The 27,117-nt window shown below is 45.3% G+C and overlaps 1 protein-coding gene across 3 annotated transcripts in view; it reads right to left on the bottom strand.

The window, feature by feature from the left end:
• The window catches only part of LOC144768241 (targeting protein for Xklp2-A-like), a 68,681-nt gene that overhangs the window by 15,538 nt on the left and 26,026 nt on the right, over positions 1-27,117 (bottom strand). The window contains exons 3-17 of one of the 3 annotated variants that reach the window (XM_078651754.1): positions 19,472-19,591; positions 18,939-19,068; positions 18,699-18,842; positions 17,526-17,576; positions 17,199-17,315; positions 12,264-12,397; positions 12,017-12,174; positions 9,054-9,237; positions 3,857-3,995; positions 3,515-3,734; positions 3,011-3,109; positions 2,751-2,921; positions 2,432-2,578; positions 2,111-2,222; positions 1,625-1,815 (exon numbers count right to left, since the gene is read on the bottom strand). In XM_078651754.1, coding sequence (XP_078507880.1) covers positions 1,625-1,815; positions 2,111-2,222; positions 2,432-2,578; positions 2,751-2,921; positions 3,011-3,109; positions 3,515-3,734; positions 3,857-3,995; positions 9,054-9,237; positions 12,017-12,174; positions 12,264-12,397; positions 17,199-17,315; positions 17,526-17,576; positions 18,699-18,842; positions 18,939-19,068; positions 19,472-19,591 — 2,117 coding nt within the window. The remainder of the gene's footprint in view (positions 1-1,624; positions 1,816-2,110; positions 2,223-2,431; positions 2,579-2,750; positions 2,922-3,010; positions 3,110-3,514; positions 3,735-3,856; positions 3,996-9,053; positions 9,238-12,016; positions 12,175-12,263; positions 12,398-17,198; positions 17,316-17,525; positions 17,577-18,698; positions 18,843-18,938; positions 19,069-19,471; positions 19,592-27,117) is intronic. The other 2 variants (XM_078651755.1, XM_078651756.1) reach the window with 2 other exon arrangements.

Here is a 27,117-nt window from a genome sequence, read left to right as displayed (position 1 = left end):
CCACCCGCGACACCACAGGGACTCCCACAGGAGTTTGCTGCAAGGCACAGACACCGTGGCCTGAAGGAGGTGCTCCAGAGGAGCCGCACCCCAACAGCACCACATCCTCCAAGACTGGATCGGAACCAGAGCTACAGAGGGCCCTGCGCAAGGCGAGGGGTCTGCGGACGCCCCAGGAGGGGAAGGAGTAGGCACCAGCGAGGCCTGCAAAGCCGCCGCGTATGTCTCCATTTGGACTCTCGACACCCCAACACCAGGAAACGGTGGTTAGGACAACACGCGGGGCCGCATCACTTGCGGAGATTCCACACCGGGTCGGAAACCAGCCCCTGGGGACAAACTGCGACACTTACCCACCGGGAAGCGACACTCATTTGACATCAGAGAGGGGCGATTACTACCACAGCCGAAACTAAACCCATCCGCCGAAGCAGACGTCAACCTGGAGAGACACGCCGAGAGAAGTTTCATGCAGCGCTCCCGCCGCGACTTTCGCTTAAACAGTCGACAGGCCACAGTCTGGTGCGGTGATCCTCCCCCAGACACCACATACAAATGAGGTGCAGGTCTGTCGCCGACATAAGATGCCCACAATATGTACAAGTTTTGAAGCCCGAAGCTATTCGCACACTGTTCCAAAGAAATGGAGAAAAAAAAGGGGCCCGAAACAGGCCCGTAGCAAGTACCGGATCTGTGTTGCATGCAGAAAAGGAAAAAACAGACGTGGGTGCGCCGGGGCGGGTCTTGTGACCTCGCTGACATCACGTACACGGCCGATGCCTGGGCAGAGTCACATGATGCTGCCCGGCACACAGGGATGCTGTGGCAAAAAAAACTTTTCTGGATCCAGTCTCACGCCTGGGGATAATTCTACGTGAAGGAATATGTGGCTAGTAGTCTCAGATTCGGTTTTCAGTTAAGTGAATGCTACTAAAAAACGATTCTACAGCCTTTAGGCTGTGTGAATACATGTTAATGGAAACTATAACGTGCCATGGTAGTTAACGGAATGAGTCCGGCAGTAACTAAGAAAGATCCAATGATAGTAAAAAATAATGAAAAAAAAAAAAATTCACCATGAGTGCGTGAGGCACTCAATGTTAACTTGGACAAGTGAAAAAAAAATAGCACGCCAAAGTTATCCTAAAACCTCTTTTACATGTTAGCAAGGTTAATGCCTCTGCTTCAAGTGAAGCTGGTTCAAAAGGTTTTAATTTTTTTTTTTTTTTTAAACGGACTACATTCTTAGAAAAGAGCACGAAACTAAGATAATTTACTTCTCTTGTGCATAACAGTCCTGGCAACTTAGTCTCTTCACTACCCTGGTCACCTCGTAATTCAAATAGAGGTGCACTGGCTGTAAGGAGTGCTATGTGAGATCTACAGTCTCAGAAACAGATTTAACAAGGTTTATTAGTGCATCAATATCTTGTGTAGGAGGTCAATATCTTGTGTAGGAGGTTTTACTGAGCGTGTGCCATGCGAAAGAGGGGCATGGAATCAGATCCTTGAATAAAGCAGCATCAAATAAACTAAAGTGTACTCAAACGGGCAAAATAATGTTAGCACTGTAGGTGGGAGCAAATCAGATTGTACAGATTGCATCATATCAAGCTTTACTTACCAGCTCATGCCTCCTCTTTTGGGCCAGCTCTTCCCTCTCTTGCTCTTCTTTTCTCAGGCGATCCTCTTCTTCCATCTTCTCTTTTATGGCCTCCAGCTCAGCAATCCGCTTCTCAAATTCCTGTCTCTCCTTTGCACGCTTTTCAGTCGCCAGCTCAAAACTATCCTGAACTATTGAACCAGAAAGGCTCTCTAAGTTTGGAGACAGATTAACAGATTGGTGCAACACAGAAAACCACCACAATAGTAATATTGAGACCCTCTATGCAAGTGCAGCCAAACCATTTGATGTAATCTCAAATCCAACCATGCATACTAAGAAAGAAGAGTGAAAGGTCTTACAAGTGCAGACAGTGTGAGCAACACCAATGAAAATAGTTAATAGCAGCCAGTGCAATAGTGAGATCACAAAGCAAGCTCCCTAGGAGTCCACATGCCCCAACCCCCACAACACTTCTAAAAGATTTACTAGGATCGCAAATCTCACCAGGCAAAACTCTGCTTTCCCTCTTTGGCACAAATGGCTCCTGGTGGATGATTGTGTTGGGACGAGCTTTAAAGCATGCTGCTTCTTTCTGCTGTTTCAGCTCTTCTTCGATCTGCAGACAAATGATCATCACTACTAAGTCACTACCTCTAGTCAGTGAAACAGTCATGGGGAGAGGCCTGGCCAATTTAATAGGCAAAGCACTGTCCCTGCGAAATGGCAGAACACTTGAATCGTAGAAACAATTAGTTATGCATAAGGCTACAAGAAAATGCATTTTGCAGTATTATCCTTATTTATGGCTCAGTGTTATGTACACACCTGCTGCTTCCAGCGTTGGGATTTAATCGCTGCTCTCTCCTCAATCTGTAAGTGAAACGGCTCTGGGTTTGTTGGACCCTTGATCTTTTTCTCAGGCAAAGATATCTGCTCGAAGTGAGGAAGAGGAAGGGCTCTGAATGCAGGTACCTAAAAGAATAGAAAAAATAGATCATATGACTTGTGATGTCACATGCTGCCTCAACCAGGTTTGCCAAGCATTGCATGCTGGGTAATGCTAGGGCTGTAGAAGATCTTTGTTTATAGCCAGATAATACATAGATGAGCCAGCTAGGTATTGCTATAACATTGAAAGACTCACCTCCTCCTTCCTTAGTTCTTCCAGTTTCTTCTCTTTCTGTGCCAGGCGTTCTTTATCTCTAGAGTCGAAAGAGAAGGGTGCAGGTTCTACCAACCTTTGCTCTGGAATTTTGGGTTTGAATGGCACACCATAATGTGGCATTGGATTGGCCTTAATTAATGGCAGCTCTTCCTACAAGAAACAGAACAATTTGAGTTAGAATTATTCCCTGTATTGGGAGGTCTATTGAAGGGAACTACAATAACGGCTCTGTATTGCACCTGCTCTTCCTCGTGGACAGGTCTACGAACTCTGTTCTTCAGAGCAAATGCAGGCGACTTTGGGACAGTTGGTGCAAGACATTTCTTCTCCGGAACACCCTATAAAGAAAAAGAGTCCAGTTACAAGGAGAAAAAAAACACAATATAATCAAAGAGCTATTTGCTAGCAGAAACTTAGCCATTATCAATCAAGGTACTTCTCATCCTGGTCACAGATTGATTCTACTAAACTATAATAGTTCAATCGAATCTCTAGAAGATTGCGCCCACAGATTACCACTATGAAATTGTAGAACCAAAGAAATCCAGATAATTGCAATAATACTCAAACGAGTAGCAACAGAGGTACCATAGATTGGTTAGTTACGGTGTCAGTGTGCTTGTATAGTGTGTGCTCCAAGGAGACTCAATGTTCATAAAAGGAATATATCAATTTGGAATCAGCTTTCTTAAAGACGTAGCCCTGGAAACTGGTGAATGACCAATAAAGCCATCACATCTTACCACAACTTCCTCAAGCATTTTAGTCGGACAAGGCCTTGAATGAAAAGTGAATTTGTCCTCCTCTGGCTCCTCCCTCTTTGCCTCACGCTCTTGGATCCGCTTTTCAAGTTCCAAATTAAAGCCAATAGGCTTGGTGGGCTCCTTCACAGACTGTTTCTTTGGAAGGATCAGTGCCCCATCCAGGACCCGGTGATCCAATTCCTGGGCTCGAAATTTGTACCTGTAAATGGAGATCACAACTACAGTGAGCAACAGTATTGTATGCTTAAATTAGGCACCATTAAATCAAACCAGAGCGTCCAGCAATGAAATAAAGCTTGTAGGCACTTCTGAGACACATACTGTTGTAACTTCTCCAGTTCTTCCGCCTCTACTTCAGCAGTACTTTTGCAAGTCACCGGGCGGTGACGCTTTTTTGTCTCCAGCTGTGGTGTCCTGGGATTAGTCAGCTTGGCTTTCATGCATTTCAATGGTGATGGACCTTCAAAGAAAATAGCAGATTGTAAAGGTCTATTAGAACTGCAGAATAAATACTTCAAAACAGTAACATGGCCACAATACCTCACCCAAGCATCGAGCAAAACATCAGAAATGTTTCACCTCAAACCCCAAAGTAAGCATCTGCAGTAAAATGGAAGTGGCAATGTAGGAAAGTGGATCATCATGCACTGTGGTTGTGAGACCTCACTATGCAATACGGTCACAATCTTCATCACGTTCAGTTAGGTTCTATAACAGAACCTGTCTCAGTACTGAGTAGCTGTGGCACAGAGCAGTCAGACTTAAGGAACAAGTGTGAAGCATATAGAAGTACTAAAAAAAAGACAACAAAAAAAAAAAACACCCCAACATGAAAACCTCTAGTTCGTGTTGGATTTCTAGTCTTGAGATCAGTACCAATGACAAATCAAAAGAAACCAGATTAGTTTTAAAAAAAATAAAAACCCACAGGAGATGCTATTAGCTTAGATAGTGGCGTTTCCCAAACCGGGTAAGGATGCCTCACAATGCAGCTCGTACCGGCCAATCTCATTGCTTAATGTTGACCTAAAATTGTTCATGGGTATACTGGCAAAACGCCTATGTCCCATTATGCCGGGTATAATCGATCCGGATCAATCTGGTTTTATACAGTCCTGGCAGAGTAGCGATAATACTAAGCGCATCTTTCATCTCATAGACCAGGCCCACTGCACATAGTTGGAAGCTCTCCTCCAGTCAATGGATGCTGAAAAAGCAATCAGGTCCACGTATCACATCAATTTCCTGGAACTCGGAGCTGTTCACTTGGCGCTGAAGGCCTTTCTTCTGTCCTTCCAGACCAACTCTCTGCTTGTGCAAACGGACAATACGACCACGATGTATTACCTCAACAAGCAGGGGGGCTCGAGTTCGCGCACCCTGTCACAGGAGGTTCAGACGATCTGGCACTGGCTTCTGGCCAGGGGACTGACGAGAACGGCCACCCATCTACCAGGTGTGCAGAATGTTCAGGCAGACTCACTGAGCAGACTGATTTAGGAAAACCACGAATGGGTCATAAACGACAAAGTACTAGGAGAAGTCTTCGCAAGGTGGGGAACTCCAGACGTAGATCTGTTCGCCACCGCCGAAAACAGCAAATGCCGAGACTTCGCCTCCAGGTACTACCAGCCGGGGACGCTGGGAATGAGTTATGGATCAACTGGTCGAACAGCTTTCTGTACGCTTTTCCACCCATTCCCCTGATTCAGACAGTTCTCATCAAGCTGTCCCAGTCCAGGGCGCGGATGATACCGATTGCCCCGGAATGGCCCAGACAGTGGTGGTTCACAGACCTGCTTCACCGGTCTCTCCTTCCTCACATGCGGCTGCCGTGCAGGCCGGACCTTCTCACGAAGTTCGGGGGGCAGATGTTGCATCCCAACCTCTCGTCTTGGAGTTTGGCGGCATGGCTCCTGAGAGAGTGCAATATGGCCATCTTAATCTCCCAGAAGATTGCATGGACATACTGAAGGAGGCTAAGCGACCTTCCACTAGGACTTCTTATGCTTACAAGTGGAAGAGGTTTAGCATCTGGTGCAAGTCCAAGAACTATGACCCGACGACATGTAAGGAAGAGGTCATCCTTCCATATGTTCTACATCTGGCGCAGTCTGGCCTTAATGTCCAATCCATTAAGGTTCATCTGGCTGCATTGACTGCCTACAGGAAATGCCCTTCACAGACTTCCTTCTTTCAGATACCTGTGATCAAAGATTTTTTCGAAGGCTTGAAGAAAATGTTCCCACCTGTCTGGCTTCCTTCGCCTTCATGGGAATTGAATGTGGTGCTGTCCAGATTGATGAAGGAGCCTTTTGAACCTATTCAAAAGGCTTCGTTGCAGCACCTGTCCTGGAAGGCGGTGTTCCTCGTGGCCATTACATCGGCCCGCAGGGTGAGTGAAATTCAGGCGTTGTGTTGCCAAGAACCTTATACTGTATTTCATGCTGCTACGGTTGTTATGCGTACTCACCCTAAATTTCTTTCCAAGGTTATTTCTGATTTTCATGTCAACCAGACCATAACTTTGCCTAAGTTTTTTCAGAATCCTTCATCTCCAGCGGAAAGGTCTTTACATTCCCTGGATGTTAGGAGGGTGTTGAAATTTTATCTGGATAAAACCAAAGATATTCGTAGGTCAGACCAATTGTTTATCAATTATGGATCAGGCAGGACAGGTCTTGCGACCTCTAAGCAGTCTATCTCTAGGTGGATTGTGTCCTGCATACAGCTGTGTTACCTAAAAGCTAATAAGACCTTAGGGGGTAAACCTAAGGCTCATTCCACCAGGGGCAAAGCTGCCACGACTGCTTTGCTCCGTAATGTTCCAATTGCAGAAATCTGCAAGGTGGCCACTTGGAAGTCGGTCCATACCTTTGCGAAGCATTACTGTCTGGACACTGATGCCAGGGCAGACGTTCAGGTTGGGCAGGCTTCGCTGCGAAATCTGTTCGCACAGTAGTGGTGTGGTTTCTCTTTTCTCCACCGCCGCTTTGGTGTGGGGGATGGGCTTGCCATTCTATTCACTAGATTAGGACTATACACAGAGATCCCCTACTACAGAAGGAGTAGTTTGTCCTGTAACTCCAGTTCTGTAGTAGGGGTATCGGTTATAGTCACAAGCGCCCACCCTCCTCCCCGGTGGAGAGAGATATTCATGCAAGGAATGCTACAGGTCTGGCGTGTTACGCTTCAAAAAGAACTGAAAGTAAGAGGGACCTGCTGTGCATTCTGGGAGAAGTTCTGGAAAGTCCTATTAAAGGCACAGTATGAATGAATGAAGATATTCTTATTATGCGCATACTTTGCCCAATGGGCGTCAAGGCGCCCAGTAGCCTATCAAAGGCACAGTAGCCTATCAAAGGCACAGTAGCCTATCAAAGGCACAGTAGCCTATCAAAGGCACAGTAGCCTATCAAAGGCACAGTAGCCTATCAAAGGCACAGTAGCCTATCAAAGGCACATAATGGCAGCCTATGGGGCTTGTCTGTCCATGCCTTCCTCTCTATCATTCGAGGCTTTTTCTGGTAGAGGCAAGTTTCTCTATGGAGGAAACTGGGCAGGCTATGCCATTTGTGAGTTTTTTTTGGTGGAATTTCTAGTTGAAGTACTGGACAGTGTAGCCTGTGGATATAGGCTGCATTATTTGTCTTTAAATTCTCGCTTAAGTGTCTTTGCAGTTCTGCAATTTTCTGACAATTTAAGAGATTATTTTTGATTGCCGGGGTCCAGGCACATGAGCGGGACTATTCACTAGATTATGACTATACACAGATCCCCATACTACAGAAGAGGGTTCAATTTACATCCTGGTGCATAGTTCACAAGACCCTTTTCGGCACAGGTCCGGCATATTTCAATAATCGCATTAGATGGCACGTCCCACAAAACAACCCCAGATAGACTGCTTCCACCCCATTTTAGTGTTCACCCTGGGGATGACCAACAAGGAGGCAGCTTCTTTTATCTGGCCCCCAAACTTTAGAACACTGCCTTTTACCCCAAGAAGCCAAACTACTGACACTTGTTCAGAAAGGCACTGAAAACATGGCTGTTCACGCCCAACTTTTAATCTCTTCTGCTCAGGTTATGACAGGTCCAGCGCTAAGACGCCTCTGCACAAACATGCTTCACAAAACCTTTATTTCATTACAAGTGGGGATTTTTCAAGAGAGTGGGCATAGTCCTCTTTATAACTCTCCGGTGTAGCCCAGTCTTTGCTGGGACCATGGAGTAGAAGCAAAGTCTGTTTTCAGTCCAGTATTGATCTGAGAACTGTGTGCCAGGGGTGCCACTTTTATGCCAACTTAGGGGGAGGACTCAATCCAATGGGGAAACCCACCCAATGTAACATCACTACCTGGGGGGTTTGTCAGAAAACCCCAGAGTGCCCTTCTCTGCCTGAATCAAAGCTGGCTCAAGCCTTAGCTCTGGGCACACCCAGCATAATTAGCTACTCCTGAAAAACCTGGTTCTAAAACAGGTATTCCCCCTCCTCTGGAGTAACGGCCAGCATGTATGCCTATACAAAGATGAGGACAGGCTAAGATATGACCAGCATTTGCTTCACTGAGGCAGTAGTCTCTTTGCAGCTGGGCCATCTGTGGTCACTGCCCTGGAGCCATTATGATGAGGCATCACACCTACCAGCAATTTGCTTTGCTGCCTGCTTTTGGGAGTGTTCCACATTTCCTCGCTGGGGAGCAGCATCCTAACAGGTGACAACTGCTGCAGAAAGCCAGACTGGGCTACCAGCGGTTTGGACAACAAAGTTGTGACTTTCTAAAACGACCTTCCTAGTAAGTTACTTTATATCATATTTCTGCAGTGTTTGGTATAATACAATTAATTTGATACCTTAGTTTACTCGCTTTGCTGGTCCCAAATAGAAGTTATCACTAGGAAGTGGCTGGTGTAACTGCATGTTACCCAATGTGGCTACCAGCCTTACTACAGTAAAAACTACAACTAGGAGTTTTCCCTGTCAGGAACTTACTCTTTAATATTTTGCACCCTGACTTGAAAGCTTCCCTGTCAGGAACTTACTCTTTAATATTTTGCACCCTGACTTGAAAGCTACCAAGGACTACCTTAGGGGTGGCATATTATTATTAAAAAGGAAGTTGGACTTGGTATGGCAAAATAAATCCTTTTACCAGGTTGGTAGTTTAGGGCTGCCCAACTAGGCTACAATAGCAGATCTCAAGTCAAGTTTCTACCTGGTCACTCAGTGGTGGCACAATGAAATGCTACAGTCAACTAATGACTTAACTTACCACCCGTGGTTACTTCATGCACCATATACTAGGACCTTTTTCGTAAAATTAAATATGCCAGTCAGATAGCCAGTTGTACACATACTTTGGGCATATGCATGAGAGATTATACATGATCAGCAGGGCCTAGTGCACTTCAGAGGCAATAAAATTATATATGTCCAACACTAGGGGGTGGTGATCATACCAAAAGTTCTTTCCTACAAGCAAGTTACGCAGAACGAATGAACACATTAACTGACCTTCATTCTGCTGAAGCCGACTTCGGAGGTGATAGCGAGATGGTGTCTGCTTGTGGAAAGCCTCAACCTGTTCAGCTGTTGACACAAACTTGCTTGCTCCAGTTTCTTCCTCCAGTTTTCGCTTGTTTCCCTGGGACAAGTTAAAGGGTTTAGGAACCGTGTGACCGCCTTTTGGAATGCGAGCCTACAAAGAGGGGAAAAAAATAAAATAATGAACATGAAGGGCAGGCAGGGCAAATTTGCTTTTACATCATGTGCACAGAATACTCACAGCAGCCACATACTGACCCCCCCTCTCCTACACACTCCAATCTAGCATTTCTTGTATGAAACCTCAATATAGATTGCAATTTAGATTGGTTTGCATGGTACTCTAGTGACCAGAACTAACCACACAAATTCAAGAAATTTACTTGACAGCAGACTGGCATACTACCCAGTGTTCCATCAAGAATACTAGTTTTCCAAATATAGCACTCCATACAGCACTTCCACCATTCCAAGAACATACCAAAGGCACTCAATTTGCCAGCCACAGAAGGAGCCAGTTTGTTTTTTAGGGAATCAAATGTATCTATTGCAAAGGACGATCCGCTTAATCCATGAATCCTGAGAAGCACTGAAAGGGGACTGCTAAATCACTGTGCCATGGCTTTAAAAATACAAGAAAACAATAACGTATAGAAATCTCAATGGTTTAACATATAGAAATGTATTTGCCCTTAACACCTAACAGCACATTGAGACACGTTTAAAGCAGTTATTCAGGGGTATAGTATTCTGGGAGTATGACTAACGGGCAAGATCCTCTTGCTGTGTAGCCATGATCCACTACAGTAACAGACAATGTTTACATTGGATTGCAGCATGGAATCAAAGACTGCTGCAGCACCTTTAGGACACAATATAGAGAATATAAAGATCCAGAGAACAGGCCACAAGAATTCTGCCATATAGTAGCAGAGAAAGACATTTAAGAACTGACAAGATTACAGTACAGCAACCACAGCCATGGTGTACCTCACCATAGAAGGCCAGGGGAACTTCACACATTACAACTACCCACCTCTCCAACTATCATAGATCCATAAGCAGGGGGTGGGGGTTGGTGCCACCAGCTCCGCAACAAAGCTTTTACTCCTAAACAAATGGATAGCTTTGAAAACTATGCCCGAATTTCAGCTTTCAAATTAAGTGCATTTGGAGGTCCACATAATACATACCAGATTTATACAAAAATGTGTTTGGCGAACAAAATGTCCACAATTGTTGCCATTAGCACTATTAAGTGTGGAATGCAAGTTACTATACATGTGGTCTTTTAACCCAGGCCATAGTCCAGATAGGACCGAGGCCCTAGTTTTAAGCAGTGCCCATTTCTAAGGCACCAAAAGATAATTTGTACATGTCTAAAGCACACATTCACTTCTTGGGGCATCTTGGCAATGATTAACAGGTGGCCAATGTTTATTTATTTTAATTTTATTTTTTTAAGAAGTTTTGTATAGCGCTAGCTGGGCCAGAGGGTATCAGAGTGCTTCACAACATATACAACGTATACAAAATGAGCAGACAGGAGATCCAGGAGAGTGGGGGAACATATGGGTAAGGGCAGGCGTGAGACTGGCATATAGCTGCAGGGAAGACGCGCTGGGGGTAAGCTATTCAGATATCCAATATTCAGCCATACATAATCGGGAATCAAAAAGATTAAACATAGAAGGGTTTCTAGAATTGCTTCAGAGGGTATGGTCTGATATTCAACCATACATACAAAATATTCAACCATACATACAAAATATTCAACCATACATACAAAATATTCAACCATACATACAAAATATTCAACCATACATACAAAACACATACAAAACATTCAACCATACATACAAAACATTCAACCATACATACAAAACATTCAACCATACATACAAAACATTCAACCATACATACAAAATATTCAACCATACAAAAATCTGCCATCAAAATATTTGTGTACATAGGATATGAGCCGCGAACGAGTGGTCAGACTCGAATTTTAGTAACGATGGAGTATCAATTGTTGGACTGTCCAGGGACAGTCAGTTCCCTTAAATGCGGTTGAGGAAGAGGTCTTTGAGTAGGCTCTTGAATTTTGAAAACAAGGGTATTGTTCTGATGTGGGGTGGGATGGAGTTCCAGATTTTGGGTGCATTTCCAGCAAAAGATTTGCCTGTGGTTCTTTGCTTGCGAGTTTTTAGTGGGATAAGCAGTAGAGAGCTGGAGCTCCTGAGGTTGCTGCCCTGCCCTTTTGAGTTTGGCAGCCAGGTATTCTGGTTTGCCTGTATGCAGGGCTTGGTGCGTGAGGCAGGCTGTTCTAAAGCTGGCTCGCAACTCCACTGGGAGCCATCTGAGTTCTGAGGGCTGGAGAGATGTGCTCGAATTTCTTAATTCCGGAGACCATTCTTGCTGCTGCGTTGTGTAGTCGGTAGTTGGTTGTGAGCCATTCTTGGACCTCCTTGAGCGTGTTGTTTAGTCTCTGGATGTCATCAATTGAGGTTTCCAGATAGAGCTGTGTGTCGTCAGCATATAGATGAAAGGGGATGTTACATTTTCTGAGTAGAGAGGTGAAGATTCGATGTAGAAGAGCTGGAGGGAGAGTACAGACCCTTGTGGAACACCTCTGATGAGAGGGTGGAGGTCGGATTTGAAGTTTGATTTTTATTCTCTGTGATTGGTTGTGAAGAAAGGAAGTACTTCTGGAAAATAGTCAGTGAGCTGTAGCCACATTGAAGAGTAAATGTTTTCAGCTGGATGAGGAAAAAGGAGAAGCTGGGACACAACAATCCCAGAGGTTTAAGTGACGCAAAGGCCCTTACTGGGCTTCTCAAATTGAACTCCCCCAAAATATGATTTCTATGGGTAGCGAACTTTTGTTTTAGCACAACGGACCACCTCCCCCTCCAGAAATAAAATCTACTCACTGGGGAAGGAGGATGCCTCCTTAGCGCTGCAGTGAAGTCCACCTCTTTGAACTCATCACCTGGCTGGGTCTCTGGAAGGCGTTTTAATCGGTCATCAGTGCGGAAGTGAAAATCAACAGGTCTGGTTACTTGGCATGTGGTTTTCTTCACAGGTTGTCCTGAAGAGTTTAGAAGGGGGGGGAAAAAAAAAATGTAAAATTGTTTGGCAGAGAACACTTGCTTTTGCACCTCCAGGTTCTTGGCTAACCTGCCCCTGCAATTGCAGCTCTCAAGCTCTCCTCATTCTTCCGACGCTGCTCAGCTACTTCCTGCTGCAACTGATGCATCTTCTCTATCGCCTGCTCCTCGGTGCTCTTCAGTTTTGTATTCAGAGGCTTCCGCCTGCAAGGACATCACAAAAACACTGGTTCAGCATGGGTAGACTAGAAAAAGTAGAAAAGCCAATAAATCCCAGGAAAGATCACCTGCATGGGCAGCTAAATGCCCCCACTCCAGCCACTGTATGAACATAAAGGAAGCAAGATCAAAAACAAACTACGGCCAGCTGCATCTAAATGCTCATCCTCCATTAATCAGAGTACACAATTGGTAGACATTTGAATGTGTTCCAATATGGCTGATTAGCACATTCACCAATTTGGGATTACCCGGTTCCTTTTGTACTACTGGAAACCTTCGATCCTCCAGCCTCACCCAGACACTTTCATCCCCATCTTTCAGACTGATCTAGTTCCTTGTATGTCACAGATTCTTGCATGGAAAAACTGATGCTCTAACTCCCCTACTCCCCCCTTCCACCACCATCTGCGTCGTGCCAGATATTGTTTTGCACTTGAAAGCACTAACCGTTAAGTAATTGAAAGCACTAACCGTTAAGTAAAATAAACCATGCAAATATTTATTCTGCCCTAACTATTATCACTGACAAAACGGTGGTATCCAGCAAGTCTAACCTGTGTATTAAAGACACCTGCAAAAGGGTTGCCTTAATTTGAGGTAATGTACAAGAAGCCTACTATTAGAGTGACACTCCTTAAAACCTGGTGTTGGTTGGACTCATGGGAACAAAGACATAAAAGAATGCTAGCAACGCAGATCCTGTGTTCCCCGTTTGACACTCATACCCATCTACAACAGATTAGGATGGTTTTTCTAATTCTTCCGGATGTACGAGTTACATTTTTACTTAAGGAAATCAAAAAGGTATTCATTCTTCATCAAGTAGAAACTGGGTTTACTCAGCACTTTTGTGACGGCAACAATACACTCAGCTAATTGCTGGGAATTTTGCCTTACTGAGCAGACGACATTGCAAGTGTGTGAACATTTCCTGGTACAACAAATCTTCATTCATGATGCCTTTCTCCTTGGAGAACATGCTCCCTTTGAAGAAAATGTTATCCCTTTCAAGCAACAAAGTGAATTAACCAATAACCTGGTCTGGCATGATCGCTGCCCAGTTTATCATTTCCCTTACCAACTTAATCCACTTGGCTGTAGCAGCCACTATAGACCCCATACTCTTGATCCGGGGAAAAACAAGGACACAGACTTCTATATTGCACAAGTTAAAGGCATGGGGATTCTTAGCATGCATAAGGAGGGATGCACTAGCCAAGACTGGTAAATTAGCCTGAGAAAGCTCAATAGTAACCGACCTTCTGAACGCAGCTTCTGAAACCACAATGGGAGTCTGACAGATTTTTTCCTGCAAGACAAGGTCTGGAAGCCTTCCTCAAATTAACACATCCTGGTCTGTAGGGAAACCAGAAAGGATGGGTGCAGTAAAGTGCCCCGTTTTGATATGAGCATCCCTACCTTTTAGCTGGTAAATGTGACTGACAGTGCACTGGGTTCCTGCTAACCAGGTCCCCAGTGCCAATGCTCATTCCCAAAACTTAATAGTGTGTCTCCCCCCTGCCCCCCTACTTGCCAAATATGTAGCACCCTCCAAGTCCCTAGTAAATTGTACCCTAGGCTTGAGGTACTAAGGGATTAGCTAGGGCAGGTAAGCGTGCCAACTCCAAACTAGTACTACCTCTAAGGTGGCCTACTTTGTGGTTGACACTCAGAAGTAGCAGTCTTTGGGATGGCATACTTGGGAATTCTGGGCGAGGGTTATTCCCACAGGAAGGGGTCATAAGGGGCATAGTGACCCCAAGGGTCAGTAACCCATTCACTACTACCCGACACTTTAAAAAAATGTTTTTTTTAAAGTATTTAGGAGAGTCCTTGACACCACAGAAGCAGATTGACATCCTATGAAGAGAGGACACCTAAGCCGCAAAAGCAGAAAAAAAACAAAAAAAAACAGAAGCAGCAGCCGACCTAGTACCAACCCTGCCGGCCTGCCTGCATCCCTCAACAGCTGCAGGACAAGTAGACTTTGGTGCAGTTTGACTCCAGAACCTTGAGGACTGCCTGCTTTCAATAATAACCAAGTCCTCCTCAAGAACAGCAGAACTGTTCCCTGCATCTTGCAGGAACCCCAAAAGCATAGACTCCGAGACCTCAAGAACCACCAATACCTGAAGCCACCACTGCACCAGTTGCCTCCAGCCCAAGTTGAAGATGGCCACCGGTGTCAACAAGGTCCTCCAGAGCTCGAATCCATTGTAGTTTCAACTCTCGTGGACACATCACCTGCAGCCTCTCCACACAGGTCCCCAAGACTGCTTCCGGTAAGAAAACCAGATGCCTAAAGACACCTCTGCAGCAGTTAGCCCCATGCCTTAGAGAAAATGACCACCAGATGTCCCTACATCCCAGAGCATCTCAAGCCTTGAACCCCCCGCAGTTGGTTCACCCAGACTGGCCTTCCAGCCAGGGCCTGCAGCCTCTTTCCACAGTGCCCGATCTCCACAGAAACCTATTGGGTTCCAGATGCTATTTGGCACTGTCGCCCTGGAACTTGCCCACCACTCACTTTAACTCCTGAAGATAGGTATAGTATAGAGACTTACAAGACCAGTTTGCAGGAACATGTGCTTCCTTCTATAGAGTAACAGCAGAACTCTGCAATTGCACTGTGTCCACTTTTTAAAGTGAAAAGAATCATAAAAACCTACCTGAACAATTTTTCTCTAATACCTGAAGAGATGCGCTAGTTTTATAAATTAGTGTGGATCTCCTGGAGTCATGCGTGTCATTTATTGATCATTCTGTGCATTTGCAAAGGTTTTGCACTCCTATGTGTTCAGCCTAAAGCTGCTCAGCCATGCTACCCTCCCAATAGAGCACTTTGGGGTTGCATAGCAAGCCCCTGTCCACTCATAAGGAAAGCCCTGGACTCTACACAGTACGTCAGGTTCTTGATACATCAAGAAGAGCCAGCTTTTCTCAATGGGAAAGCAAAGGAGACCAAAGGGTTTGACGGCTGCAAATCCACACCTCGTTAAATACTCTGAACAGACTCAATACTAAAGAACTGGAAATGTTAAAACCCTACTTTGAAAGAACAATTCTTTGACCAAGTATAGAATTTCCTAAAGGTAACAACCAGTGGAATGCCATGAAGGACATATGCTTAAGGAGGTGCATAGATTCCAGTTTTATATTCACTTGGAGATGATCTACAACACACCACAAATCTGGGGTGCGGAGTAGTAAATACCCCCTTTAAGGAGGTCCAGTGAGCTCATATGTAGACTAAGTCTCCCACCTTCAGGTTTTAAACTGGCACACTGCTATTCACTACCCCGCTCCACATCCTGCATTCTTAACTGTTCCAACCCTCTTCATTGACGAGATTAAGAGGCCCAGCAGCCTGCCTTTTTTACAGTAGGTTTCACGCAAACTAGAATGGTTTCAAACTGTGGAGACTGGATCACAACTTACAGAATTAAACACATCTAGGTTAGGCCTCAAATGGGACCCAAAGGCGCTAGGCCTCACCTGAAACTCCATAAATCAAGGAGGGCGGGCAGCAAGCTAAGTAAATTTTTTTGGGGAGGGGGTAAAATCCAGGGTTAAGAAAGAACTGAACTCCAAAGGACATGTATCACTGGGACTAACTATACACCGCAGCCAGTTAGCTCTGGAACAAAGTGCATCAGAGTACCATTGTGTCAAGGTTTATTAATCCTGCTGGTGTACCTAACGTAAAGGCTGCAAAGAACTGCTACATCTTTAAACTCAGACTACAGTCCACCACATGCAGCAACATAGCTGAAGGAGTGCCTTTTGGAGGAAGATCTTGGGAGACACAATTCTATTCACTGGAAACCCAAAGACACATTCAATACTGCATTGTGAACCTTATGTTTCCACCAGCCCTCCAAGGCAGCCCGAATATTCCTCAAGAATATCACCATAGTGGAAAATCAAATCTCAAGGGCCAAGATATGCAGACTTTCCAGTCTTTTCATCCTTTCAGGCAAACCACACTTCAGCACATTCACGGTTACTGGATGGTCATTCTCCAGCATAAAGAATGCTCTTGCAGTCTCAATCTCCCGCTAGAATAGTCTCCTTGCTCCCACCCTTTTGTTCTACCACCCCCCCCCCCCCCCCCCCCATCTTTCACTTGGGTTGCCAGGCACTGCTACTTAAGCAATTCCTTACTCATTAGGACTTACCACAACCACTTCCTAGCTCACCCTCAATGTGCAGTCTTTGGTTTGTGGGGGGGATGAAGCAGCTTAGTTTTATGAGATCAGCCTCTCAGTGATCCTAACTGGCACAACTCACCCCAGGTATATTTCTGAAAAAATGCAAACCAAGTACTGGTGACAGAGTGGCCTTCTAATTCACCGCCTGCCCTCCTAAGGGATGGACAAAATAAATTTGCTCAGTACATATCTTCTCTGACTTGGAAAATCAAGCTTTTTAAATTACACCAGGTGTGCCATGCCTGTTGTAGCTTTGCCTTTCAAGTTCTTAATGCATGCACAGCCAGGCCATCTTATAATATTCCTCATTTTGGATGTGGGAATGGATCATGCACAAACTTCCCTGGAGCCGCTACTTAGTTTCAGTCACGATATATCTTCCTGGATTAAGTTCTCCCCCAGACCAGACTCATATCTGAGTTGACCAAGTTCACAATCAAACTCCATGTACTTACAAGCTGCACTCAAATACTTCAAGATATCACCTAGAAGACAGTTAAGACACCAAGAAAAAGTAGACTCTTGGGTTACGTTTGCTGTTCACACCATCAACAGTACATGCAATCACTTACTTCATGACCATTGGTGTGACTGGAATAGGTATACGAGCCTTGGACTTCAGACTATCGGCCTCATCCCCAGCCACTTTGTTCATGGACACTTCTGGCAGCTTCCCCTTGCTCTGTGTACTTTTAGGGGAGAAATGCAAATGTTATAAACACACTTAAACATGCCAGACCACACCAAGTGCCACCATCACAACAGAGATGGTTTGTATCCTTTATTAAATCTAGTGAGTTCTAGTTATCTCTGCTCCGTGACTTGAAAAACCTTTCCTTTTCTGTTAAGTGGACCACCCAGTGAGTATCACCTCCACTCACCTTATGAGCAACACTTACCGGGGAACCCGAGGCCTACATTCCTTCTTTTGCTCACTTCTTTTAATCACACTGCAGAAAGGAAACTCTTGTTAAGTGTTTGCATCCTACCAGTGAGCTAAACCCAGTAATATTGGTTTGGTTCCTGCTATGCATTTAGCCATCATAGCACTGAATTTCCCCATTTGTTACTAGAACGGTCTCAGCACACAATCACTATTGGATAGTGTGATGGTTAAAGCTACGCCATCCATCCTGACTGCTTATACAGCCAGTTTTATAGTACCCATCTAATTTACATGCACATTCGGTATATGCTGGTTAGCATTTGTCAAATTAGATATCTTGAGATTGCTCATTAGCAAGTACGAGGCAACTAGAGCAACAGCCATCACCGAGGCAAATGTAGATACACAGCTTTTCACTTAATCATAGATTTGCCACAATCTGAAATTTCTAGACCCCCCCCCCCCCCAAAAAAACAGGTTTCTAGATCAGCTCAAATGGGTCAGAGTTACTAAAACATGGCCACATGTGTTTCACGGTGTGTAAAGACCCTTCTCAAAGGTTGACTGATCAATTTTCAGCTTATTTCTGTATTAGTTGCTATATTGGTGCTAATGAGGTGAAATTGGTGCACAGACAGTTTGACCCATGAAAGAAAATTACAAAATAATGAAGTAATACTATCAAAACATTTGACCCATAATTTATTCAACCCTGCCCCATAATTTAGTGCTCCCTGCTGCATAATTCCAGAGGCCCTCCATCGCACTGCAAGGAATTTTTACAGTGAAGACAAACATCAGTTAACACTAAAAAAGTAGGTTTATATTCTAAACACTAAAAAAGTAGGTTTATATTCTAAACACTAAAAAAGTTGGTTTACATTCTAAACACTAAAAAAGTTGGTTTATATTCTAAAAAGAAAAAAAAAGTCCCCCCCCTTCAGCAGGTAATGTTTCCAACTAGTGCTCCAAGCTTTCAGCTAGAACCACTAAACAAAAATACCAACATAGTATAGAATTTCAACCTTCATTACAGAAGCCCAATTACAGAATTCCCATTCCTGCAAACTCCCCTCGGGAAAGGATCTAGACACTGCACTATAGAAAGAGTTACTGCATCTTTTACGAACTGGTAAAAGTTAACCAGAATATTAACTCCACCCCAGTTTGATGCCCAACAACTTACAGTTTCTGTTTCTTAATAGGTGGGTGGCCTTCAGCTGTTGGATGAGGATGCGCTTCAGTAGTTGGAGGGATGGCCGTGCGTCTCTCCTCCCGAATCTTAGCCAGCTGTTTCTTCTTCTGATCAAGAGAAAGTCGCTTGGCTGTTCTGTTAACAGAATTAATTTATTTTTAAATCCAAGCACCTGACTAATAACCAGCAACTTAAAGAGAAAGCATACTTCCTGGTTTACACCATCCTCACCTCTTTGGATGAGCTCCAAGAACCGAAGTTCCTGCTGCAGGAACCCTTTGCGAAGTAGCACGCCACCCTTCAAGCGAGGTAGCTATGTTAGATGGTTTTGCTACCTTCACATCAGAATTGCTTCTCTCTTCTGTAGGGCAAGTAAGAAAGATTATGCAACATGTGAAGTTTAATTTGCATTAAATATGGAAATACACACAAGACCTTTCACAATTTGGTTAAACTATTTTCACAGTATTTATATATAATTAAAACAATGATAAAAACACAAAAAAATGCACCCAACCCACACTCACCAACCAAATCCCCCTCCTATCACACCAAGTTCCAAAGTACAAAATACACCTACTACTAGTGCCTAAGTCACACCGTTGTACCCTAAGGTTACAATGACCACTCAAAACAGCAGGTGCCAAGTGGCACAGTTGTTGACATACAAACCTTTAATACAGAAAGACCTCTCCATACTGTTCAGTACTACAATGCAGCTTACATGAAAGCAAGTAAAGAATAAGACTGAAGAGCAAACATACCAGTCTTCATAATGGGCGTGACAACAGCTCGTGGAATATTGCCCTTACTGCCAGGAGTTCTGCCAGGATGCTGAAATGAATGATCCTGTGGAGGGATATTCTCTCCATCATCTATGTGATCTACAATTTAAAAAACAAAGTCACATTAGTAGGTACTTCTCTGTGAGCATCTCAGGTCATTATAGTGTGGTTATTTAAAAAACAAAATGGAGGGTAAGGGGGAAAAACGTCGGCCTTGTTTTTTTTTAAGCTGGGTTTACAGCTGCCACAACATGCCAAGTTACGAACTGCTGACAACTAAACAAAAGGCCCAGAGGGGTAACACATCAACCCCCAAGAAAGGTCAGGGCAGAAGCTTTCATGTAGGGTTTTGGGAGATTTGTTTCCAAGGACTACTGCCACTACTCATATGTTCTCTCAAGATGCCAAATTAATGTAGTCTCAAGCCATGCAAATGAACCAACAGTGGCATTACCTTGACATGAATGCTCCTATACTCAATCTAGCCTCTCCAGAATGTGGCGAGTTACAGACAGAGTTACAGACAGAGTTACAGACAGAGTTACAGACAGAGTTACAGACAGAGTTACAGACAGAGTTACAGACAGAGTTACAGACAGAGTTACAGACAGAGTTACAGACAGAGTTACAGACAGAGTTACAGACAGAGTTACAGACAGAGTTACAATCTACTGTCTCCCAGGAGCCTAAGCGCCACAACGAGGCAAAAACTAGATCCTCCCCGACGGTATCCACACCTCCAACTGCTATGGGGTTGACTGTAGTGACATAGACGTCCTGTCTGAGACCTGCACATTCTGTCACAATGATTTGATATTGCCCTTCTTCAGGAGACCCACCTCTTGATCGACACGAGAAGATTCGCATCAAGATACTTTACCCACAGTTTTTTCTTCAGCATCAACCAAGATTAAGAGTGAGGATCCTAGTGGGAGCTGGTGTCCCTTCAGTCACATTTCCACTCACAAATCAGGAGGGTTGTTTTAGTTATGTGATAGCCTCCATCGATGGGCCCAACGCTCACCAAGACCAATTTTATAGCTCTGTGGTTCCCAAACTGTGCGCCACGGACATCCCTACGCATTTTATCTGTAATTGTGGCCATCACAGGGAGCAGCGCTGCTCCCCTGTGAGAGGCTTCACCCCCGCTGCTGGAGCCGCCTCGCACTTCTCCAGGAGCACAGGAGCAACCCCTCCCGCCCATTGAAATTCGGTATGGGGCTGATTGCCACTTACTGAATGACAATGGGGCAGTCAGGGGTGTTTAAGCATGTGGCGGGCTCCCCCTGCCCCAGTGTACAGAAGGGCATTCTGTTAGATAAAAAAAGTAAAACTCCCACGCTGCAATGTTAGAGAACACTTCATTTAAAGAAGCCTGTGAAATAAGTTAAAGAACGGGTTATCGTTCTTTCACTGTCTCATTTTTTAATTGAAGTATTTTCAATATTATATTCAACAATGCCATGGTTGCTGCTTTTTTATTTTAAGGAACTAGCAACCGTTGACAAAGCCAATAGTCCTGGCTTGTTGGTGCAATGATACTTGCTGTATTATATATCTGGATGCAATGACAAACATAACACCAGTCGGGCGCAACACTATGGTAAGCGCAGATATTAGCCTAGGTGTTTTAAACTGCGCTCTTAATTGCATCAAACACCCCCTTTGAAGAGACGCCTCTTTTTTTTACACCGCTTAAAGCCCTGGAAACAACACCATGTTACAGTAACCTCACATCCTGGCACTGTGCATCATGTGTGACTCATGACTTCTACGTTTTCAGTCTGCCTATGTGCAGGGGCATAGTGAACTCTCCCCCGCCGTACCCCACCCCTTGCTGTAGTTCGTTCTTGATAGGCCTCTTCTGCCTGCAACTCTGCAGACAAAGGCTCAGCTCATAATGTGGAAAGGTGGGTGAGTAAATAAGTGAAGGAATGTCTGAATGGATTACTGAAAAGATGAATGAAAGGGGGAATGGATAGATAATGAAAGGATGGATGAGTGAATGAGTAGAAGTATGGATGAGAGAAAAGGTATATAGATGGATGTATGGGTGGAAAGGTAGATGATGGGTAAAAGTGTGGATGGGGTGTGTGTGAAAGGATGGATGAGTGAAAGGGCAGCTGATGGGTGAGTGAATTGGTTGATGGGTGAGTGAATTGGTGGATGGGTGAGTAAAAAGGATGGATGAAAGGGTAGATGATGGGCAAGTGGATGGATGAATTGATAAGTGAAATGGTGGATGGATGAGTGAAAGGGTGAGCGTAAGGATTGATGAGTTAGTGAAAGGGGTAGATGGACAAAAGGATGGATAGATGAGTGATGTGAAAGGGTGGCTGGATGAGAGAACGGATGGCTGGATGAGAGAACGGATGGCTGGATGAGAGAACGGATGGCTGGATGAGAGAACGGATGCGTCCCAATTACTTTAAGGAAGATAACAGGAGGTACATACCACCCACCGGTAAAAAAAATGGTGGGGAGCCACAGGTTAAAAAAGTTTGGGAACCACTGTTATAGCTGGTTGTTTCCCCTCTCCCCCCCCCCCCCCCCCCGCCCCCCCTTCTTGGCAGCCCACAGATGGCAACCTGATATTGGAGTGTGTGGGCGGGGCAGTTACTTGAATGTAGCAATAGACCCAGCCATAGACAGATCATATTCTACTGGTCAATCAGCAATATCCCTTTCCTGCCCGATTCAGGATCTCAACTAAATTAAAACTGACATATGTGGCATAGTCATAGGGGCAAGAGGGGCTGCATGCATTACTCACAGGTCAGATCAATCATATCTTGGTTTCTCTACCAGGTTTCCATTGGGAGTACGACTTGGCTATAGAAACGAGGGTGTTAGTGGAACACTCAGCATACAGTACACACAATTGCGACACCTCCCAAGACTCACCCCTTCAACATTCTGGAAATTTTACTAGAACATATCAGGAACCAGACTTGCGGGAGATTAAAGGGTTACAAACTGCATTCTCAAAAATGAATCAGAGGACCTAACATGGCCCACTGTGTGAGATACTGCAAAGGCAGTCATATGGTAAGTTTATCAGCCACACCTCAGCTTTCTTTCGATGGTCCTGGTCTGGCGGGTTGAGCTGGAGGCAGAGATATCCAGATTAGACACTGAACAAAACCAAGTCGTAAAACACCCAGAGATCTTTTCGTAGAGCAAGCAGATAGCTGGAGGTGGTCCTGGTTAGGTAGCTGCTCAAAAATTGTCCAATATGAAACAATTTTTTAATCAGAGGGGAGAGGAGGTGGATCGGCTCCTCACATGTACACAGACGACACCCAATTATACCTGAAAACTTCCTCCCCCAAAGAAATCAGCTCTGCAACTTAACTCTACAGAAAACCTGAAATCAGCTGCTATGCAACCACCTCAAGCCAAACTCTAAAAGCTAAATTCCTCCTACCAGTTACCGGTCATTGAAGAATGGTTGAAACTACTAACAGCCCTCAACTGCATGCCACAAGTTATTGACAGCGAAATCACTGGGAATAACTGTCCACAAGAACCTTAACATGCAGAAACACATCAGTGCAACCACCAAAGGAGCGAGCCTCCAAATGAGTATCCCAAGAAACCTGAAACAGAAATCTCCCACCCCCCCACTACGGATTTAAAGTCTGCAGAGTAAGCCCCATTGAACCCCAGGCTGGACTACAAGAGCACAACCCTCTGGTTTTCAGAGATCCAAAACGGCTCAATGAGGAGCCTTTCTGCTCTGCTGCCAGGCTCATCGCTGGATCAAAAACAAACCACCACATCACCCCTGACTTGAAATCCCTCAGACTACCTTACAAAGCTTGAATTCAGTTAAAATTTGCCTGCATGACCCACAAAGCCGTACACTACAACACCCCAATATAACTCGCTCAGACGCTGATGAGTCTGGCTGCTGCAGATCCTCCAGAAACTCAAGCACCTTACTGCTGAATCCACAGATTCACAAAAAAGAAGACATACAACTGATCTTGGTCAGTAATTGCCCCAAGAATTTGGAATGCCTTGCCCCCTGAAATCCACTTGAATACTTCAACAGCAGCTTTCAAGAAAGAAGTCAAAGTACTACTTATGAGCACATTTCTGCCCTAGGTACTCTTCGGATTGTTCAGGATATTTCAATTACTCTGACTTTATTTTTAAACAATTTATTGAAATCAAGGCATGACCTACAAGAAAGACATTACACATAGTGGCAATAAGATGCGGTACAGAGGTATCACATGGCAACATGATAACTCAACAATACAAAAGTCAGTTATGACGTACTAAGATCTCTAGTGACACATTAGTCACTCATTCTCGAAGCGGGGGGGGGGGGGGGGGGGGGGGAGTTGAAGGGTGCGAGGGGGTTCCTCACATATACCTTCCCTATGAGCGTTCCACTTGTCCCATACCAGAGTCCACTTGGCAGGGCACCACCTAGCTTCATATGGTTTTTTTTCTGTGAACATACACCAGTAGCAGCTCTGATGGAGTGCTGCAGGGAGGGGCAGGGCAGTAAACACCGGAATATTGCCCAAGTGGAGTATAGAAATAAATAAAATTACATTGTGCGCTGCATCGCTGATTTGGCGTTGCAGCGCACACAATTAGTTTCTTTACTCAACTCAGTTGGGCCCTATTCCGGAGTTTACTGCCCCCCCCCCCACCTGCCCCTTCCCACCACCCCACAGCACTCCCGAGGAGCCGCCACTACTATACACCAGTCCATATCTCTACTCCAGTCACCTAAAGGGGAACTGGGCCCCTCCAAAATCTTGCAATGTTCGCCACCATCAGTCCCAGGGTTACCCTTATATGCTCTTTGGAGTTCAGGTCGGTTGGGATCCAGACATTCAGGATAGCAAGCTGAATGTTAGTTGATCTTCTGCCCCAACACCTCAATGAGTCTCACCACTGCCGCCCAGTACCTCTGAATAGTAGTGCAATCCCAGAGTGTGTGAACAAAGGTACCTTCCTGCCCGCATTGTCTGGAGCAGCTGCCCTCTTTGCTGTACTCCATTCAGACAAGTAGTGGACCAGACATGTAGGACCTATGCAGGATCCTTAGTCGGAGTCTTGAGGCAATAACTACCTCACGAGGAGGTGCCACTGCTGCCAGCCACTCCTCGTCGTCCAAGCCTGCTACGTCATGCTCCCATTTTGCCCTTAACTGAACCAGGGGAATCAGACAGGTTATTGATCATTCAAGGATCTGGCCTTTTCTGAAAAATGGGGAGCAACTCTCGCCTAATTTGCAGGTACCGGAAATAATAAGAGCCCACCAGCTCGAACTCCTGTTGCAGCTGTGAAAAGGAAATGATATCGCCCAACTTCCACATATCTCCAAACTTGCATATTCCAATCAGATTCCAGCAATCAAATCCCTTTGAGTGGATCAGCCTACTCAACAGCTAGTTATGAGAGAGTGGTGTGACCTGTGTAATCCTGCCCCCCCCCCACCCAAAGCAGACTGTTGCTCTCCTTTAATGTTTGATCCATTGATCCCAACATTTTGTACCCTCCCTTTCAGGGGTGATGCTTATCCTTAGTTTGACACTATTGATTCTATCGGTGTTTGATAGATTGTAAAGCGATAAGATACCCGCATGGGTCACATTTGTGCAAGCTTTCTTAATAAAAAACTTGCAGAGAAGGCCTTGGACCGCATTGATTTGTCATTTCTGGCAAGGACTGGACAAGACCGCCAGGGGAACTTAGATGAAAACGTTTATAATGGCCAATTGATGTCAAGGGGCTGGCATAATCTATCCATATGTAGAGTACACTACTCACCCTCGATTGTCTCGGCGCTAGGGTTGGGGAAGGAGGTCGAATTGGTGGCGACGTGTTGCTACTGCTTCAACAGCCAGATCTTGAGAAGGTCAGCAGGTCCTGGGTCTGTCGCAGGTGGATGGGGAGGGTGTTCCATATCTTGGCGGTAAGGTGGGAGAATGATCTTCCACCTGTGGTCGTGTGGAACAGTGGCGAGGTCAGCGGAGCAAAGCTGGCGGTTCAGGGTGTAGAAGGCGAGTAGTTTGTTGAGGTATGCTGGTACGGCAGAGTGTTTCGCGAGTGTGGGTGAGGAGCTTGAAGGTCATCCTCTTGTTGACAGGGAGCCAGTGCAGTCTCAGGTGGGCAGTGATGTGGCGTCTGTGTCGAGGATGAGGTGTTCTGGTCTTTTCTGGAGTTTTGTCGTGGTTCCCGCATGGAGGGCGATGCCGTAGTCCAGCCTGCTGCTGACAGGCCTGGGTTATTGATAGTGAGGAGTCCAGGATGAAACCCAGGTTACATGCGTGGTTGGCGAGTGTCGGTGCAGCTCCCAGCACGGCCGGCCACCAGGAGTCGTCCCAGGCGGATGGGGTGGAGCAGAGGATGAGGACCTCCATCTTGTCGGAGTTCAGTTTCAAGCGCCTGTTCTTCATCCATTTAGCGATGTCCTTCATTCCTTTGTGGAGGTTGGTTTTGGCAGTGGCAGGGTTTTTGGTGAGGGAGAGGATCAGCTGGGTGTCATTGGCGTATGAGAGGTGGATGTCGGGCGACGTGGGCAAGCGATGCCATGCAGACGTTAAAGTGTCGGGCTGAGGGATGATCCTTGGTGTATGCTGCAGGTGATCTTGGTGGCTTTGAATCGGAGAGGGGGGGGGGGCACGGCGTGAGGAGGTGATCCAGTCAAGGGCCTCATCGCGGATCCCTGAGTCATGGAGGCATGTTCGTAGGGTGTGGTGGCAGACTGTCGGTTGGCAATTGGAGAAGCACGAGTTACATGGGCCAATGAATTGTGTGGCAATTGAGGGGGATATCTGTGTGGAAAGGAGACTGAGAACAGCGCTCTTTTGCTCCTACTTTGTTACTGGGATATCTGGTGTTGTGCTTGATGTTTGAGCGAAGAGCTCTTCACATTTGAATTTCTTGTTTAAATAAAGTGTGGCTGTAGAAGGCTGTTGTGTTTTACTGCTACCTGTACCTGGGGTGCAAAAGGGTTAGGATTTTTTTTAAATGTTTTTTTTAAAGTAAATTCTGCTGCAACAGAGCTTAAAGGAACAGACTAAAAAGGTATAGCACGAGTTTACAATGAGCACTTCAACTCTACAGCCATTTTGCTCTTCCACAGATAAATAGGCAGAGTTGAATTCATCACAATTACTGAGTGTAGGAGAGTAGGGTCTGCTTCCTATGGTCACCCCTACTTTTTGCTTCTCTGGTTCGACTTAAATGTGGATGTGGGCCTGCTGATCAGACCCACACCCCAGATGCACTCTAAATTTACACCATGTACTCTAGGTACATCCACAATTGGGAATTGGTTCACCTTGTCAGCCCCTGTACAAATGCACCATAGGTGCCCAGGGCATAGGTGCAACCAAGGCCTACCAGGGGCTGCAGCATGTATTATGCCATCCCTTGCTGGCCATCCAAACTGACACAACTGGCTGATCGCTCAGCTGGGGCAAGGTAGTGTAATCACCCCTTGCTTTGGTATAGTAGTCCTATATCTACCCTTATATATAGACACACAGTAACCTATAAGTCACTCCTATGGCAGGCCATAACAATCCTGGAGGCGCAGTGCTTGGCTATGTGTGAGATGGTGCTCTAGCATGAGCTGAGCCTGTCTGCAGCTT

Source organism: Lissotriton helveticus, chromosome 7 (genome assembly GCF_964261635.1).
Source record: "Lissotriton helveticus chromosome 7, aLisHel1.1, whole genome shotgun sequence".
Lineage (NCBI taxonomy): Eukaryota > Metazoa > Chordata > Amphibia > Caudata > Salamandridae > Lissotriton > Lissotriton helveticus.
The sequence above is the reverse complement of the archived record's forward strand: the minus strand, read 5'-3'. Positions and strand labels throughout refer to the sequence as shown.